Raw genomic sequence first — 14,868 nt, forward strand, 5'->3', positions numbered from 1 at the left:
ACCAATCCCTTTGCTTGTTTGCCTGCTCATTTTGGGGATGTTGTCAACCTGTTCCGAGTTTGCCGTCCTAAGCTCCCTTCAGTTAGTTGTTCTGTCTGTTCCTTTCTTGGTTTCTCTGGTTTAGCTGAACTAGAAATGCTGGGGCGTGTTTCCTTTCCCCCTTTGGTTTCTAGACAAAACGCTTTTGTGAGTTGCAGTTAAATGTGAAAAGCATTTTGAAGTTTGCCGTATTGTTTCTCCGAAATTCTTGTCTTCTGACCATCGTCTCTTTTGGCCTCAGTACTTGACACTCCAGAGGAGCTCGAGAAGAAACGTATCTGCCGCATCATCACCCGAGATTTCCCTCAGTACTTTGCGGTGGTATCCCGGATCAAACAAGACAGCAACCTTATCGGACCTGAGGGAGGTGTGCTGAGCAGCACTGTGGTACCACAAGTGCAGGCAGTCTTCCCAGAAGGGGCTCTAACCAAACGAATTCGCGTTGGCCTCCAGGTACAATGAAACAATTAGGAGGCTTAACTTTTTCTTTCTTTTGCCACCGAATTTTGGTGATGATGATGACGTTAGGGTAGGTCGTAGAAGGATTTCTTAAATACTTCTTATGCAAGGCATCAGAGAAGTACAACGTGCTGTAATAACTAGGTCAAACGTACAGATTCTCAGCGTGAAGTAAACCAGCCCAACAGTTCACTACCGAAAGAGGGGGAAGCCTTTCCCCTACCTCCAGCCCCTCCTCCCGCTGCATGCATCCACGGCTGACCTTGGCCAGGAGGCCGTGCTTGTCGAACTCCCCCGTGAACAGCTCCGTAGCTTGCTAAAATAGCTCAGAGCTTGTTCTAAGGGAGAAAAAAAAAAAAAAAAGGTGAGAAGGGAAGCATTTGTTGCTGGTTAAGTGAATTAAATTAACTCTGTAAAGGGTCTGACAAGTGCCAAGAAAGGGGATAGGAAGAGGAGGAAGGCGTGGGAAAGTTGAAAAAGGGAGGTCTCCCCTTCTCACTGGCAGTCAGTTCTTCTGTCTGCAGGTTTTCATGGGAAATTGTGCCGTTTAGTGTAAAAACGTAAGGGTTTCGGGGAAATATAGAGACCCACTTCTTTACATACTCCTTAAACTGTTCTCAAGTAACTACTCTGTTACTGTCTCTTGCTTTGGAAAGGCTCAACCTATGCATACTGAACTTATAAAGAAGATTTTAGGCAACAAGGCTACCTTCAGTCCTATAGTCACGCTGGAGCCCAGGAGAAGGAAGTTCCATAAACCCATCACCATGACGATTCCTGTTCCCAAGGCCTCCAGTGATGGGGTCATGAATGGTTACGGAGGCGACACACCCACTTTAAGGTTACTATGCAGCATAACAGGTAAGATGCAAATACTAGAGCTTTTTATGCGCGTCTTGAAATTGGCAGTCACCGTGGGCTGAATATGTTGAACTGATTATACACACGGAAAGCGCGGTGAAAACCTGGCTGGGATGAGAGGCTGTGGGAATAAACCACTTTCCAAACAATTACTTTATAGCAGAAATAATATTTGTTGTTTGGACTAACAAGAGATGTGCGATATAAGCACAGACTTTGGGTTTGGGGGGTTTTTTTGCATTTTCTTTACAGTTTGTTTCTCGAGAACCAGCATACCTCTGCCTAGCAGGGTGAGCGTAATACAGACGTAACATTGCGGTATGCTTCAGAGGAAAATATTAGAGTTAAACACTTTATACTTGCTAGAACTCCAAAGAGATCAGCGTCAAATTCAGTCTCGGTTAAGAGGCAGAAATGAGCTGCGTACATTTATTCTGTTTAAAAGTTAGCATCTTCATTTCCAACCTGATTTCACATACCAACCCAATGTCAGATGCATGACGCACTGAGATGTGCCAATGAGTCATTCCAGAGAACAGGTGCTTTTACAATTTCTTGATATAAAGGTGTTAGGTGCTGAAATACCAGAAGCAACATCTGGTCAAGAAAAAATATTTGCACTTCCAAGAGAGTGAAACAACATTTATTTAAATAGAGAAGAATGCTCTCCTTTATAAAGAGGAATTTGAGTAAGTTTCTTGGAGGGACAGTAAATCTGCAAGGATCCGCTAGAAAACTTCAAAAGGGAAATTGGTTCCAAGAATGCTTCACCAAAAGGAGAAAGGAGGTATTTCCTGAAAACTAGTATTCTTTTACGGATACAGCTTGGTTTAAGGCTTGCGTAAAGACTGGGCTACACGGTCAAATGGCTGTTTCACAAGTCAGCTGTATGCGAGGGGAGCGACAGACCCGCATTCTGACCTGGCCCTGATTATGCATAGTTTTTCCTTTAGTTCTGCATACGTGTGTTAGAAATGTTCATACCTGCTGTTAGAAAGAAACGCTTGTATTTCTGGTTTTACGTAAGCTCCGTGCGATTTTAAGGTAGCTGGAAACCAACTGGATATTCTTCACCAAAAGGTGAAGATTGTGCCCCCGTTTTCAGCTGCGTGGGCCAAATAGGAAGCCAAAGCATCCGTGCCAGAGAGGACTGAAACACTGAATAGAGCGGCAGGAATCCGGAAGGCTGTCCGTAGTACAGCATGATCTGGGGGTGCACGTTTCAACTCCCAAGATCTTGTCAGACGCGGATGGTTTCACAGGTTTTCATAGCGACGTGCAAAAGAAATTTCTTGGTTATGTACGTAGTGGACCTGAATCTTTGAATTATTTGAAAAAGAGGTAGATTATAGAAATCGTACATTGTAGTTGTCACGATTAGTATCGTTGTTATTGTTTCCACGGTGTAACAATATAGGTTTAACTGCGCTATATCTGGGCCAGTTTTGCCCCGTGTATGTGAATAGTCTAGAACGAACAATTTCTAATAAATTACATCTCTCCCCCCAAAATTTTAGCCTCTTTTAACATTTCTGGAGTTGTGCGACAGGACTCATCATTTGAAAATCATTTGGGCACTTTGTTTTCTCAGGGGAAACCCATACAATCCTACTAGCATTAGTGGAATAACGTGGAGCTAAGGAGAAGGCATGTCTGGGATTATTACTGGTTTCATAGGATTTAAAAAGTCAGAAGAATGTAAAATATTTCCTAGAAGCAAGAAAGTTGCAGACTTGCTTGGTTTTAATTTTTTTTTTTTTTTAAATAACCATTTCAGGAGGAACCACCCCTGCCCAATGGGAAGACATCACTGGAACAACACCACTGACATTTGTTAATGAATGCGTTTCCTTCACGACAAACGTCTCTGCCAGGTACCTGTGCAACGAAACACGAGTGCACGTCTCTTTTTCTACAAATATTTCCTTTAAACTATTCTAGTTTATATAGCAGAAGGAACATAGATATTTTGTCTATGCTGTGAACCAGTTGGCGAGGTATTTTGGAAGCCCTGAGCCTCCTAGCCCAGACAGATGATGTACGAGAGCTGTTAAGCACTACAGTCCGTACCAGCTGCGGAAAGAAATAGATGTTCCTGTCGTTTTTATCTCAGCCGTTAGTCCTTTGCGGTCAGCACCTGCTATGATCCCAGAAATGAATGAATGACACACTCATTTTTCTGAACTAGTAATCTGAGGGACAGTTCAATTTGCAGGTAGTTAGAAAAAAATCTGGCTTCATTTTGGATGCCACTTCTCTCCCAGATGCAGAAATACGCAGATTTCCAGGGAAACAGATATCCCTTATTTGGGTAGCTCATTATACATCTTACAAAAGATGTTACTTCCAGAATATCCAACAAATGAGAAATCAAGCAGAAAGGCCTGTAGGTGTACCGCACTGTGATCTAGAAGAAGCTCTTCCAGCCATCTGTTCTTGTGATGAGATTCAACTGCTGTCTTTCTGAAAACAGGATTTCATATTAAAAATATATATATTTGTATGCGTGTGTTTTAGTTTGTATCCTGCCCATGATTTATATCGCAGACATGCTTAAACATCTCCTTCTCTAACAGGAGATGCAGTGCATGACCTGGAAAGCATTACATTTAGGGTGTGTAGTCTAGCGAACAGTTACCAAAATCTTGGATAACTCGCCCATGAAAATCAATGAATTTCCTTCAGTGCGAACGTTCGCTGTCCGAGCAGTTATTACTATTAGATTAGGTTTGCTATTTAATGAAATCATTTATTCAATATTAAAACGAGTTCAGCTTTCGTAGTCCAGTCTGTGGTATAACTTGAACATTAGGCAAAATAAAGTATTCTTTTTTCTGGACTTTCTCAGTTCAGAAATGGCTTTCTTCCCATTAAGTTGGATGCTTTGCTTAGGTACGTTTTTTTTCAGTGAACTCTACGTTTCTCTGTAACAGCAGTGACCGCAAGAGGGAGATCTTAAAGTCTGGGTTAGCCCTCATCTGCCACCTGCAGTGTTCGGTTTAAGGGGAGAAATTAAAGATTAATTGAAGTACCAGATGTGGAGAGTAGACGCAAAGTTTGAGAGGTCAAAGTCCCTAAAATTGGGAAGTCCCCAGGAAGTCTACATGTGAAATACAGCCAGAACTGGGGGGGGGGACGGGACGGGACACGATAGTTTAATGGAACTACAGTCTGTACTGGTAGTGGATGTTTCCTAATCCCGATGATGACATTAAAATTGATTACTGTTGCTAATGTTCTGCGACACAGGCGGGGTCCCATGTAGAGATTTGAACGGCTTCTACCTCTTCTTTTTAATCTAAATGAATGTTCAACAGACTGCTTTAGCCCAAACCTGATTTTAAAAGCTGTTAAAGTTAAAAACCGGGATTTTTCATGTTTTTGCAGTCAGAGAACTAATTACCTTCTTTGCTGAAGGACAAGCTAACTCGAGTTTCTTCACTTGTGCCCTGGTCTAAAAGTACATCTACCCTTGTGCCCTGCCGAGAGCCAGCCGATTCCTGACTGTCTGCTCTTCACAGTAACTTGGTTACGTCTAGTTAAATCTTAAATTCATAAGATTAATTCTGTCCAAAATGAGCTTCGGAAAGAGATTTGTCTAAAATCCATGTGAATTAAACTGCAGACTTGGAGGCATAGCTGTTTTCCATTTCCTGAGCGGCAGCTTTTTTTAAAAATTTAGGATCTGTTTGGGCTTTTTAGCCCCTGGCGTATACATTGGAGCATACGGTGCTTTCTCAGAGGATAGAGCCTCTCCAGTTTGAGCCCAGCATAGCACAGTTCTCCCACACACGGAGAGGAAGGTATCAGGACGCAGAGCCTTTATGTACCAAACATGCTTTCTCTCTTTCAAATGTCATCAGCCTGTTTTTTAACCAGCGTGTTTGTTAAATGTTCTAAAGATAAGCCCAGCATGAAATTCGCTATTATTCAACTGCAGATGAGTAAGACCAGAGAAATCACGCTTGAAAGGTATGCTTTGTGGGTTATAATACCATGTAATCTACAGTAAGTAATAAGCCCCCTGTAGATTATATCAGTTTTTGAGGTGTCTTTGACCTCTCATGACTTCCGTCTCCATCCTACGGGTGTCAAACTCAAGCTTGCTTTCCACCCACACAGCGAATTTTATTTAAAAGAAATGTCATCAGCTCCACAGAAAAACTAAATGAAATGATATCTGAGAAAGAAGGCAATACGTGTTACTCCTTTTAAAATGCTGGGTGCATTTCTGCTGTTACATTTTGGGAGCAGAAGTAAAATTATTTTAAGTGAAAGTTGTTATCTTTGCAAAATAACAACTCGGTTGTCTCGACAAAGGTATAAGGAAATTCTCTAAACTTTTCTTACCGGGCAATGTTTTCCTGGCCCAAAAAAGGGTGAAGAACCTGTAGTTTTCAGTAAAGGGGAGGGTCGTTTTTGACACAAGAGGACCTGTTCTGGAAGCTCAAGTTCTAGACTTGAGTTGCAACACCCACGGTATGTCTGAAGTCACCGTGTACGTTTGATAAGTTTTGAGGTGGTTTCTTCCAATTCACATGCACTAGCAATACGTCGTAACAGGCGGGCGTTCGTTTGTAATAATTATGTTAGTGAAATCACACAACTTGTGACCTTGCCTTGAAATCTTGAAGTATTTCTCTGGCATGGTGGTACCTGAATGAGATAGCAGTGGCAGCTCTTGGCTTCACACCGTGCAGAGGAAGTAATTTATTCCAGTAGTACTCGCCTCTTGCTTTGAACATGTTTACGTTTGACTTACTCAGCACAGACTTTAGAAAGATGCTGTCAGTAAAATGGCACGTTAGAAACCATGATGAAAAGCGAGTCGGCGGTGATCACAGCCTCTGTGAGGCAGGGGTAGTAGGAATAGGATGTGGACACATCTGCTTTCTGGGTTCTCAAAATATAATATGGCTCAGATAGAGAAATATATTGATCGCTGGTCCTTGATACGCCACACAAAAAACTTAGCACAAAATCAAAGTTAAAAGTCCCTGACTAAATTCGTAGAAGAATAATTTCTGGGTTTGCATGAGGTGTTATATGGTGGACAAAATCATTTACGTTCGCCTAAGGACCCTCCGTTTTTGAGGTTGTATGGAAGGGATGTACTGCTAACCTTTAAGCTAGATGGTAGAAAAAACCCAAGTGTTTGGGGCAAGGCAGCTTTATATCTCGTCTGTGAGAGGTGGAGGTCCTAGAACACTGAAGGATTTTTGGCAACACCTGCCAAAAGCCGTTTCAGTCTCCTGTTCCTCATCAATAAAAATCAGGAAACATTCACAGCGTCCCCGTCACGTCAGAAGTTTGTACACAGTTCGCTAATGCCTGAGTGCGGTACACCGATGTGTCCGGCACTGAGCAAACACAAAACCATACAATGCCGAGGAAGATTTCAGGGGGTGAAGAGAAAAGGATGAAAATGCCCCATCTGGAGTTTAACAATTTAGTCATAAACTGGAAGAGAAATGACAGGCTCGGCGTATGATTAGATATGAGCGACTTTAGTGAGATTTTTATGGGACGTTACTCTCATCTGCGTCGTCAGGTGTTTAGCAGCTGTCAGAAGGACCCTGTATTTCCCTGGATGAAAGGCAGATGTTGCAGAGTCACAGTTAGGAGGAAATGCAAACTGTGCTTTTCCAGCATACCCATGTCTACTTACATTCTGCACAGAAATAAAATAATGCTGTGTGATAAACAAGAACAAATTCAGAGACATTTTGGGAAGCTCTAGAAGAATGGCGATAAGATCAGTTGCCGTTTCAAATGTCATCAGAAACTGTTGAAAGCGATGGAAAACAGAGAGTACTGAGCTTATTTGAGAAGAGATTTCTTTCTTGGTAAAAGGCAGCAAACATTTGATCACATATTCTCACTATAAGAAGTCAATTCAGATGAAAACAAAGTTGAATAGAAGAAAAAACATTTATTGGAAACTGTGATGATTTCCAGAATTTCTTGATTTTGGTAAGGCATCAATAATTGTTTAAATATTATAAAAATACTTATAAACGTAATATATATATATTTCATAAACATATATGAGAAAGTTCATATATTTAAATCGTCAGAGAAGGTGTATGAGACTGTCTGCCACAGGAGAAGTGAATTTTTATAGCTGTTAAAAGCCAGGCGCGTACCTGGAAGCAAATAAGCTTCCAGCTGCGTGAGATCTTATCAGCAAGGCAAATGATGGCCTGGGGTTTGGGGGGCGGGAGGCTCCGTGGGGGCTTTGCATCTGGTATTTAGGGGAGGAAGTTCTGGTCCTAATGCTTTCCCTTTTTGCTTCATGCTCCTAAATGCACAGAGGGTACCATGAGCATTCTTAGCCTGTTCTTCCCAAATCATAACTTTTTTTTTTACTTTTTTTCTGACTTGTCATATACAATTGGTGTGGTTTACCAGCTAATGTTGCCAGGATGGGAAAACATATCATTTTCTTGCTGAAATCTTTCTGTGTTGATTACACAACTCTTCATTTTCTTTTACAGATTTTGGTTGATAGACTGTCGACAGACACAAGAATCTGTTACTTTTGCTTCCCAAGTGTACAGAGAGATTATCTGTGTCCCCTACATGGCCAAATTTGTGGTGTTTGCCAAATCACATGATCCCATCGAAGCACGGTTAAGATGTTTTTGCATGACAGATGACAAGGTGGATAAAACTCTAGAACAACAAGAAAATTTCGCTGAAGTTGCCAGAAGCAGGGATGTAGAGGTACTGTACAAGAATCTTAAACAGTTTTCTCCATTTTCTAAGGTCTGTCTTTAAGCTCATGTTTTCTGCCTTCTGTCTGCCACAAGTAGCGAAGAATAATAGTGCCAACAAATACTGCCGTAATGCAGTCTCGTGCATCGTGATAAGATGGAAACTGTGACTTTTGTCAGAGGTAAGGGCAAAGCAGCTGCCAGATACGAGTGATGAAATCCTGTTCCCAACGGACAAACGCCGATCTCTCGGTCCACGGGGCTGGTGGGAAAAGGTTAGCTATGTTCAACTGACTGTATTCGGGTCTTCCTGGGTCGACCGACCGAGGGGGAAGGTAATTGTGTGCTTCACCCCCAAGGAAATCCCAGCAGCTGGTTATCAGAAGTTAGAAAGGAATTCTCTTGTCTAACTTTGGTAATCCCGTTTTGCGCTTTCTCCATAGCATTATCAGCATTCCAATGGGGACATGCCATGTGTTCTCAGGGCAGTCCTCAGCAATTAAGGTTCCTGCTATCTATTTTTTAAGCTGGATTCAAGGAGATAGTAAATACGGAAGCGGGCTGGTTGAGTCTGAGCTCTCTGTTATGGGACTAAGGCTTGGAAACCTATAGGACAAAAGTGAATTGAAAGAATTTGGTTTCCCAAGATGCTTTTTTATGGTGGACCTGTGAAACAGTTGTACTTAGAAACTGGACTGATTTTAAGCTAGGAAATCAGGTAATAAAAAATAAAATAAATAAATAAATATTAAAAATAAGTTAAAAACCCCAGTAGTCATGTTTTGTCAGCATCTTTGCATACCAAGAAGTTAAATGAGCAGGTTTGATTAATATTCTGCTTTACAAAAAAAAACAAAACAAAAAAAACCCTGTTGCTGAAAGGCAAAAGCTTTCCTATATGGAATCCAGCAAACTGCCTGCTAAATGCAGATTTTTCTGGCTCTGTCAGCTTCCTCTGAACGGGTGACAAATTGAAAGTGCTTTAACTATATGCATGGCACATTCTTCTGCTTCGTATGGTCTCTTTTCCCCTGAGAATCCTACCTTTAAAAAAAAAATAAAAACCTATCCTCCCTGTTCCTGAAGCTCTGACAGGCATTTCTTGTGCAGAGGAGCTACATAAAATATGGGCTTATAAAACTGAATAACAAGGCTGAATTTCTGGAAAGTAAGGATGAGGACGGTAATGTATTGGCGGTTCGAAGGGAATATCTCCCAAACCAGCAAGCTGAGATTCAAATGTGTGGAGAGGCCATAAAAATAGTGATCCAAAGCTGTAGGCAGTATCATTATATAGGCATTTCAGAGAGGTATTTACCGGGGCCTGATTTGCAAAAGCTCTAGGCCTTTACAAATCCAGCTGAAATAAAGAGAATCTACTGATACACACCATCTTTGGCCGCTGCAACAGACTGTTGCAAATAGATTAACCGCGTAGGTAATCTCAGTTAGAAAGTATTTGCATTGGTAAAAAGGTCCTCTGCAAGTTCATGATATTCCCTGACTGATTTATTATCCTACTAGTAGGAATTTGATTTGATTGCTGAAGAAAATATTTCTTTGACCGTTATGATGAGGCCAGGTTAGCAAAGTGTGCTAAAGTTAGAGCCAATTAAAAAAAAATCCAAATTAAAATACAGATTGAGAATTTGCCATTTCTAATTCTCATTTCTAATTCTCATTTTGTCATTTCTAGTGTCACATCGTGGTTATTGAATTAACAAGTATTCCATTTGGAATTTAATAATCTGAAATGTTTCCGCAGATTTTAGGTAACTGTCCATAACAAATCTTGGACATGCTGCCAAGTCCTAGTAACTTAAGAAATTGATTGAAACTACTGTATAATTATGCTTGAACAGAAATCCTGACCACCTCACTGTGATTAATTGCTGCTTTCCTTCTTTTTTTCACTTCCAATAGGTATTAGAAGGAAAACCCATCTACGTTGACTGCTTTGGCAATTTGGTGCCGCTAACAAAGAGTGGGCAACATCATATATTCAGTTTTTTCGCCTTCAAAGAAAACAGACTTCCTCTGTTTGTTAAGGTAACGGTATTAATATGAGCTATGGAGATCATTATCTGTGTTCCGTTCTATGTGCGTGTGTCCACAGCGTTCTTTCAGGCACCAAAACGGTACTTCTAGGAATCCTGTTCTCTACCTGATAATCTAAAGAGCCGATCAAGTTGGATCTTGCTTGGTTTTCTGCATCATGGTTCACTATATTGCAGGGAAAAATGCAGAAACTGCAAAAAAGTGTCAGAAAACATTGTAGAATTGGCAGAAATCTATCAAAATATGATCGTTGTACCCTACGCTTGTAAATATGCATATTGCTGTAAATAAGACTGTTCTTCAACCAGTCATCCTCCCTTCAGTAGCAATGCAAAACTTCCTTGGGGATGCAGTAAGAAAAGCATGGCTCCTTTTTGGCTATTTTGAGTTATAGCTTTACCATATTTTTGAGAACAAAGGAAAAAGAAGGTAATTAGTTTTGATAAATTCCCAACTGTTAACCTCATTTTATCCCTGCAGTGTATCTTACTGTACTATTCCATTTTGAAAAACTTTTCTGTGAGTAGGAAAGTTTGTAAAACAAAAGCCAAACCAAAAAACCCTCCGTTCGTCCAAACTTAACTGATGCTTTAGTGCTAGCTGTAGACCCGGTGCCGTAAATGCCGTGGTCCCCGGGGCTCACCTGCGGCGTCAGGAAGATCTGCAGGGAGGACTAAGTCACGTAAAAAAGTGCTCTCGTCGTGGGCTGTGCTAGCAGTCACCGAGCCACCATCACTCTCTCTTCGGGAGAGAGAGATTCTACAAAGAACAGTTTTAGTGATAGGCTTTATGAATGGAAACTTCCAAAAAAATCCACTCCCTCGTTGTATTAAATTTGCTGTATGCTGCTAGACAGCTTTTTAACTCTCTTCCTCCTTTCCAGCAATATCTTGTTAGCTTCTTTTAATATAGAACTTTATCGATGCCACCACCTACCTTTGGCTTTACGTATTTTTCTCCGTGATGGATTTTTCCAAAACAGGTTCAAAAACATGGGTGTCTTTACATCTAGTATCTTCAGTCTGATAAAGTTAATAAACATGTTTCTAATTATATCATTTTATCAGTTCAGAAAACTCAGAATGAGGTAATGCTTTCAGTTGTATTTCTTGCGCGATGTCGTACGTAATCATCCTGACGTTATGCGCAAAAGCGAAAGCTGCATCACCAGAAGCGCTTATACTTGTTTCTGCTAACAACCGGGAAAGAGATTCTTCTAAGATTCACTGCAAAATCTTAAAGTATGGCATGATGTAGTATCTTTTGTAGATAATAATGGTCACATCTATATATTCCAGCAAATCCCTTCATTCTAAGACTGGGATTTACCAATCCATTTGAGAAAACGTTTTGTAAGAGAAGAAATGTGAAGTGTAATCTTTCCCTGTGTGCAGCCTCTCAAAAGAGTAGCCAAGTGAACAAACGCAATATTTAGCGTTAAAGTTTTGAGCAAGGAGTTAGCGCTAACATCAGCATAAATACATATTCTTGCCATATGGCAAGAATGGTATGGTTCCTTTTGTCACCTAATATGAAATGAGTCTCTGTTATGGCTGTAAAGTTTGGGTGAAAAGTTTTCCGTTTCAGTGAAAAATGGGTGTTGTTGAGTTATCACGGAAGCTGAATCACACTGGAATGCCTCTGTTCTTTTAAGGCTGTGATTACACTGTCAACGTTGCTAATGTCTAAGCACGTACGTGCTGGTGTCTTCTCTTGCTTTGATGCACAAATGTAGCCGTCTGTGCACGCACAAACAGCAGGGGAAAAAAAAGAGAAAACGCATTATTTTTGCCTATATGGACTTTTTCTCCCACCTCTAGCCTCTTTCTGCTAAATAGTTTTGAGCGGCGCAGATAGGTCGTACGGCAAAATAGCAAAATAACAGGTTAAATGGCTGTACGTTTGCTCTACCAGGTGCGAGATACCACTCAAGAACCCTGTGGACGATTATCATTCATGAAGGAGCCAAAATCTACGAGAGGCCTCGTTCATCAAGCCATATGTAATTTAAACATCACTTTACCCGTTTACACAAAGGTACTGTGAAATTATACTGACCTGTAGTCATCGGCATTATAATATAAACATGGAAATGAGTAGGAGGGCAAAATATTTCTAAAGCTTTGTAGGTGGGTATTTTAAAGCATCAAAAATACCAGCCAAGGGCTTTCATTTTCTGAGGACTGAGAATTGATGACAGAAGGGAGGCAAAAATCCAGTTTGCGCTCTTTAGCTCCCGTGGTTTCATTCGGTTCTGTTCAGGGGCGAGGCAGATCTGGCGCTCCCCGAGTACCTCTAGGTTCGCGTTTTGTTTTGCCAAAGACTTCCCGCGCTGTCCAACCGTGTCTTGTGACACCTCGCTGGAGGTGAACTTACCATTCCTACCCCTCTCACCAAGTGTGAGGACGATGTCTGTAATCATACGATGTTCTTAAGGTATGGAGTACAGCAGGACTGAAAATCATGTGTCTTTTTTGTCATTTGCCAATTTGAAAGTTAAGGGGCCTTGCAATAGCGTTTTTAGCTAACTGTTGTGTTTATCGGTGGTGACAGTGATAAAAACTTGAGCTCTAGAGTTTGGAAAGCTTATAGCAATGCCAAAAGTATTTTCTTAGACTAGCTTTTAATATTACATGGACTTTTGGCACTGACTTTTCTTCCTACATCTGATCAAATCTGTCAAGAATCGGAGTACGTCACATCGTGTGAACAGTCTTTCTTCGGAATATTGTTAGAACAGTTATTAATGTGCCTGGGGAAGAAAATGGTGCAACGTCAAGGGCAGAAAAAGGAGAGGGAAGCTCTAGTATGAGTTAGTATTTATAAATAACGAGATTGAGACCAGTGAAATTCTCCTGAATCATGGCAGTGCCTTTGATTTCTGTTTAGGTGATTTCAGATTTCTGTTTCCTTACAAAGAGTCGGTTTATTGCTGTTCGGTGATAACTAGGATTTTTTACTGTCCTTGTCAGATTAGGAGCTGCAGACCTTCTTACCTTTCAGTAACGTATTAGGCTGGTTGACCGAAGTCTCGCCTGTTGGAGTTGGGTTTTTCTCCACATTTTTAGCATATAATATAATCTTTGTTGCAGCATTTTTGTATCATTTAAACCCAACACATCTCAACGTATTTTAACTTTAAATGGGTAACATTCATAACTATTTTAAGTATTTATTCATGCTAATTTATGGGTGCAAAAGCATGTGTGTATTTTAAGTTTAGGTCCAGATATGGATCACTAGAAGTCTAACCCCCAGAAGCAACTTTTCTGTTCGTAATTTGCTTGATTCTGTAGCCTTTTGTGTTTTAAACTGGCAGTTTAGAGTTTTGTCGCTTTTTGACATAAGAAATCAATTGCCGAAACTGACTGCGTTTTCTTCTTTTCTGTTAAATGTTGTCAGAAGTTATTTTTTCCTACTCTTTTCTTCTTAAAAAAAAATAAAATTGCATTGTGCCTGCTCTTTTTTCCCCTTCTCTTTTTGCATGGCATTTTGGAACTGAAAGGAATCAGAGTCAGATCAAGAACAAGAAGAAGAGGTAATGTTGCTATAACAGCATGCTATTGCTTATGCGTACTACTAAACCACAACTAACGGAGATCGCTTAGAGGATTAAATCTGTAGTGAAACAGGCATATCGATGATTAGCTCAGTGCTAAAACCAATGAAGAGGAGTGCACTTAAAAGCATCCTGCGCAGGCTCACTGTTGGAATTTACTGAGTTTAACTTTCCCTACATTAAAATGAAAGTTTTACTGATTCAGATGCACTGATTTTGGAGGTATATAATAGTCATTTTGCTTTCCAAACAGTTCCTTAATAATTTTAAAATTATTTTTGCTCAAGAATAAGCCGTACAAGTGTGTTTCATTAAGCTTTATTCTCTGCAGCGCAAAAAAGGGCAAATGGGGTTGAATTTTCTGATTCTGAGAACCATCCCGCATGCTAAAAATAACGTTGGGTTGCTACTAGACTTGTCTAAAGTATTCAGAAGCAGGGAATCATTGGCATAGTACACTTTTTATTAATAACCCTAAGCATGGTCCGAATATGCTTCCTCCAGTTGGTGGTGGTGGGTAGGGGGGAACGGGGGCAGAGGACCAGACCTAAATCCAACAATTCCCTCCATCGGCGAGTTCCCCACTGCTGGGGGGGAGCCTGCGACCGGGTTGCAAGGGAATGCGTATCTGTGTACCGGAAAGGGCTGCAATCCACACTTCTTGTCCGTTTAAACATCCAGTAGACTGGATCTGAAAGATTTCAGAGTTGGACGCAAAGCCCAGTAGAGAATCAGTGTTAACTCAGAAGTTACAAGTAAGTTTACCCCAAGGAAAAGGCGTCGAGTTTTCATCTTTAGCGTAAACCAAATTGCGTCTTAACGGAGAAATGTGGCCGACTCCCTTTTACATTCCCGGCCCCGATCCGGCAGTTATAGACGTTCCTTAAGGTCTGACCCCTACGTGAACGAGTAACATTAGAAAAGCATCCCCACGCTTTGGTGACGTTCAGCCGTTGGAAACAAGTAAGAGCGCCAGCACTGTGAGAACAGCCCGCTCCCCAAAGACGGTGGACATCTATTCCGTGAACTGCAAAAGAGACTTCAGAAGTTTTGTTGCAGGGATTGCAGTTTCCTATTATCATTACGGAAATATTTAGCGCTCCTGTTCCAGTGCTGAAAGATAGGCACTGTCGAGTGACAGAATTCCAGACTGATTTGGAGGAATTTAAAGTAAAT

At 40.9% G+C, this 14,868-nt stretch overlaps 1 protein-coding gene across 20 annotated transcripts in view; it reads left to right on the forward strand.

Annotated features, from left to right (window-relative positions):
• The window catches only part of ANK2 (ankyrin 2), a 343,812-nt gene that overhangs the window by 302,527 nt on the left and 26,417 nt on the right, over positions 1–14,868 (forward strand). For 19 of the 20 annotated variants that reach the window (XM_075750947.1, XM_075750956.1, XM_075750954.1 and 16 more), the window contains 7 exons: positions 281–492; positions 1,155–1,359; positions 3,137–3,233; positions 7,857–8,085; positions 9,999–10,124; positions 12,048–12,170; positions 13,639–13,671. In XM_075750947.1, the coding sequence (XP_075607062.1) occupies positions 281–492; positions 1,155–1,359; positions 3,137–3,233; positions 7,857–8,085; positions 9,999–10,124; positions 12,048–12,170; positions 13,639–13,671 (1,025 nt within the window). The remainder of the gene's footprint in view (positions 1–280; positions 493–1,154; positions 1,360–3,136; positions 3,234–7,856; positions 8,086–9,998; positions 10,125–12,047; positions 12,171–13,638; positions 13,672–14,868) is intronic. The other variant, XM_075750950.1, reaches the window with a different exon arrangement.

The sequence above is a fragment of the Balearica regulorum genome, chromosome 4 (assembly GCF_011004875.1).
Source record: "Balearica regulorum gibbericeps isolate bBalReg1 chromosome 4, bBalReg1.pri, whole genome shotgun sequence".
NCBI classification, from domain to species: Eukaryota; Metazoa; Chordata; class Aves; order Gruiformes; family Gruidae; genus Balearica; species Balearica regulorum.